Genomic DNA, 1,824 nt, shown 5'->3' with positions numbered 1-1,824 from the left:
CGCCGCCTCATGGTTCACCGCGGCAGCAGGTTAATAAAAGCAAACATATTCTGCCAGCAGATTTCTGTATTTTAAGTTAATTTGGGCGTTAATAAACTGTTTCAGAGAAGTGATCATAGCACTCTGTATCATCAGCGCTGTGTCTCTCTCCCTGCCAGCTCCCAGATCAGCTTCTCTGATTGGTTGACGCGGCGCGTCGAGCAGCAAAAGTTACATTTTTCCATCTCAAGCAGCAGCGCTTTTGCGGCATATTGCGTGCGTCAGATGCTTAAACGCTCCCGATGCGCTGCTTCAGCTGCTCAAAACGTGCTGCAGGACCTTTTGCTGTTCCTTGACGCGCGTCAACCATTGACTTTGCATGGAAACTCGCTGCTCCTGCTGCGTCCGGTGTGAGCGCAGCATAAGGCTTGATTTTCTGTCGGATCGGACGCAAATTGGGATTTGGTTTGTTTTGTTCTTTTACCAGAATGCAGAGATAATAAAATTAATCAAAATCCAGCTTCTGTCACATGTACAGTTGCAGCCATTCAAAATTTCCCCAATTTTCTTGATGGGTCCTTGGCTGGTCCATCAATATTAGTTCTAAAATATGGAGGGGATTCTGCTGGGAGTTACAGGGAAGATGGCCGCCATTTGGCTGGGAACGGCCATTTTCAATGGCTGCTGCTGTAGATCTCATCTTACTGAATCCAAGTTCTTCATCTAAACGACATTTTCCAGATTTTCTTCTTTAAATTATTGCACCTATTATCAGCTGCACAGTACAAATCTGCACATAACTCAGGAGAAAATGTTAGGAACATGTCTTTTAATAATTTGTTTCCTTCCCTACAGCATAGATGAACCCTGAAACGATACGACATCAGAGCTCTGTCCGTCGATCTGATGCAGCTCCTGTTTTTGTTCCAGGTGTGTGATCCAGAGATTGCTGCCCTTCACTCACTACGAGGGGTCGTTGGTGCGGAGGGGCGGAGTCATCGGCACGCTGCGGAACTGCTGCTTCGAGCACGGTGAGACAGACGTCACAAACCTGCTTACCTCAGAGAGGTGACTGCAGATCCCCACGATTTATCCTGACAAACCATTAAAAGACTGCATCAGATCCAATTCCAAACCACTTAGGAATAATTTTCCTCATTTCCACACGTTCCTAGAATCAGTGCTGCCAGCAGCGTCTTTATCCATCAGACAGAAGCTGCTGTCAAATTAGAAACTGGACCTTTGAAACGTGTCTAAAGGAAGGAGTCTGGATGGAAGATGTTTTAGCCTCTAGAGAATAATTCAGAGTTCTGCTCCGACCTGCAGCTCACCATGAGTGGTTGCTGAGCGACGCTGTGGACATCCTGCCGTTCCTGCTGCTGCCGCTGGCCGGTCCAGAGGAGCTGACGGAGGAGGAGAATGAAGGCGAGTCGCAGCTGCATCTTAGGGGGAAAAAATTCATCAATATCAGTGGATCAGATCAAAAACAGCAGCATGTTTATTGTTATTTTTCATTTGAAATGTTTCTGATCTTTTAAATGATTCTAATTTCTCAGGAAATATATGATTTGCTTCATTTCAAATTGAGTTGAGGAAGGACAAGACATCATCCCTGTTTATCTAAATTAAACTCTTTCTGTCCTCTGATTCACAGCATCAGTCCCTTGTTAGGCAACTTATTTAACCTTATATAAAGGCCCGGTCACATCCAGCGTATGCCTGATGTTCCACAATCTCCTAAAAACTAAATGATAGTTTATACACTGCTCAAACTATCTAGAAATAAGTAAAAATATCTTGAATGAAGTATATTTCCCCTTAATTTGAGCAGGTAAATAAGATGAT

The 1,824-nt window shown here is 44.2% G+C and overlaps 1 protein-coding gene across 2 annotated transcripts in view; it reads left to right on the top strand.

The window, feature by feature from the left end:
• The window catches only part of hgh1 (HGH1 homolog), a 15,517-nt gene that overhangs the window by 10,980 nt on the left and 2,713 nt on the right, over window positions 1–1,824 (top strand). For both annotated transcript variants that reach the window (XM_015385036.1, XM_015385035.1), the window contains exons 6-7: window positions 910–1,010; window positions 1,306–1,404. In XM_015385036.1, the coding sequence (XP_015240522.1) occupies window positions 910–1,010; window positions 1,306–1,404 (200 nt within the window). The remainder of the gene's footprint in view (window positions 1–909; window positions 1,011–1,305; window positions 1,405–1,824) is intronic.

This window comes from Cyprinodon variegatus, unplaced genomic scaffold, assembly GCF_000732505.1.
Source record: "Cyprinodon variegatus isolate N-32 unplaced genomic scaffold, C_variegatus-1.0 Scaffold330, whole genome shotgun sequence".
NCBI classification, from domain to species: Eukaryota; Metazoa; Chordata; class Actinopteri; order Cyprinodontiformes; family Cyprinodontidae; genus Cyprinodon; species Cyprinodon variegatus.
This window is presented reverse-complemented; position numbering and strand designations above follow the sequence as displayed.